General features: G+C 35.3%; 1 protein-coding gene across 2 annotated transcripts; it reads right to left on the bottom strand.

The window, feature by feature from the left end:
• Window positions 1-341: 341 nt before the first annotated feature.
• Window positions 342-1,570, bottom strand: LOC126732543 (uncharacterized). Of its 2 annotated transcripts, XM_050435461.1 has the most exons (4): window positions 1,471-1,570; window positions 1,151-1,401; window positions 896-1,029; window positions 342-681 (listed from the first exon to the last, which is right to left on the bottom strand). In XM_050435461.1, the coding sequence occupies exons 2-4, from the start codon at window positions 1,327-1,329 to the stop codon at window positions 608-610; spliced, it is 387 nt and encodes a 128-aa protein (XP_050291418.1). In that variant the 5' UTR covers window positions 1,330-1,401; window positions 1,471-1,570; the 3' UTR covers window positions 342-607. The 2 variants fall into 2 exon arrangements, with proteins under 2 accessions (XP_050291418.1, XP_050291417.1); XM_050435460.1 differs by lacking the exon at window positions 1,471-1,570 and having other exon boundaries at window positions 1,151-1,436.
• Window positions 1,571-1,903: the final 333 nt, after the last annotated feature.

Consider the following 1,903-nt stretch of genomic DNA (forward strand, 5'->3'; position numbering starts at 1 on the left):
AAGTGTTGTGAAAATACGTGTTGTGATATTTAAATACTGAAAACTATAGCTTAACAACAGCACCAAATGGGCCCCTGGTTTCCGGAACAAGAACATATTGCAGGACTCGTATAACCATGGGGGATTTTCCTTATAAAATTGTCAAGTAATAACTTCACTTTTAAACATCAGTAGAATTCTATGGTACAAAAATTCCCTACTATTCTCTTAATTTGAACAAGCCTGTTGTTTAGTGTTTGTAGCCTCTGAGATTAATTAGGACCTAAATCCTATGGTTGGTTAAGTCTGCAAGGTGTGACTTTTCAATGAATTTAAGTACTAATATTCAGAATATATTTAGTAAAAAAAAAAAAATTTAGGATATTTTTCTATTGCAAAATAAGTCTCCAACATATACAACATCCATGATTTAGACCACAAATAAAAGTCAAAATTTATTAAGAAAAACAAAGACAAAAACAAATCTTCGCCGGTGAACATTAATACATAGCGACGTAGTTAATTATTAGAGGGAACACAAGCCCCCACAAATTAAACAGGTCTCATACATGATTGACCATGGCCGAAGGCCCAAAGGGTGAGAAGGGGCCTGCCGTATGGCCCGTATCTACGAATTTGCATTGGTCTGGTGCCTTGCCTTTTCCTTCTCCTTCACCTCGCTTCCTTGTGTCTTGTCATAAGCTTTATATGTACAATTCCAAAAATCTTAATTAGGATTGTATGAGAGAAAAAGAGCAATTGCAAACCATATAAAACTATAAATAGCTGTGGGAGTTTTAATGGGGGTATTTGGTCCTATTTGGATGTATTTAGGTCTTATAAACAAGCTTATAAAACTATATATTGAAGCACCAACCAGATATACTGATGGTTAACAAGTTAAACTGTGGCTTACCAGGGTGATTTTCATGGATAGGCTCATCCTTCTGGGGCTTCTGAAAAGACTGTTTCTCTCCATATATTCCACCAAATCCTTCCTCATCTGACCTGGTGGCGTATCCATCCCCAAACGAATGAGACATCACGTTCCTATTCCCACACATACGCAACAACAAATTTCAAACACTAATAAAAAAATTCAACTTACAATTAAAAAAACTTCAGTATATATATGAAATGGATAATGGATTAGAAAAAAAAAAAACCTTACCCAGTTTTCTGATTTGGGTTCAGGCCCTTCTGGACCTCGTCCCTGTTCTGCTTACTCTCAGGTTGGGTTGACATACTTGTGATCTTCCTGAATCTGATTCCAGACGCTTTCTGTTGTGGCAGAGGTACTGAAAGCAAAGTTGGTGGATACGTTCGAGTTAATCTGATTGCGTTATTCATGTTAATGGCTCTTTGGATGGTACCGTACTATTGCTTAAATAGTTAAATATACATGCAGACAAAATGATGAACCTGCAATAAAAAGAAATAGTCAGCAATGATATCCGATTCCAAGGGACCATTCCTGTTCTTACTTCTTACCACGAGGAATTAGAAACCAGCTGACTCTAGGTGGTGACACGTTGAATGTAATTGCACACGAGTCATGTTTTAAGAGCGTTTGAGTATTTTCAGCAAAAAGAAAGAGCGTTTGAGTATTGCTACGTGGTCCTCTGGCCACGCAACGTGACATTTTTTCTCGACCAAATGTCATTTCCTGACGACCCTACGTGCGTACCTAACTTTGTGTCGGCCAGAACGTATTTGATATCTAATAATATTACGTAAGCGGTATTAAAATTCAATTAATTTTTATTTTGACAATCTAATTTATAAGTTAATAAAATAATTTTAAAATGAAAAATGCTAATGAGTGTCTTTAGAGTACTGATTAAAAATCTAGTTAAAGAAAATTTTTATGAGAAAAAAAAAAAAACAATTAATGTTTTGACAGTTTTTTTCATTTTTTCATAAA

This window comes from Quercus robur, chromosome 6 (assembly GCF_932294415.1).
Source record: "Quercus robur chromosome 6, dhQueRobu3.1, whole genome shotgun sequence".
NCBI lineage: Eukaryota > Viridiplantae > Streptophyta > Magnoliopsida > Fagales > Fagaceae > Quercus > Quercus robur.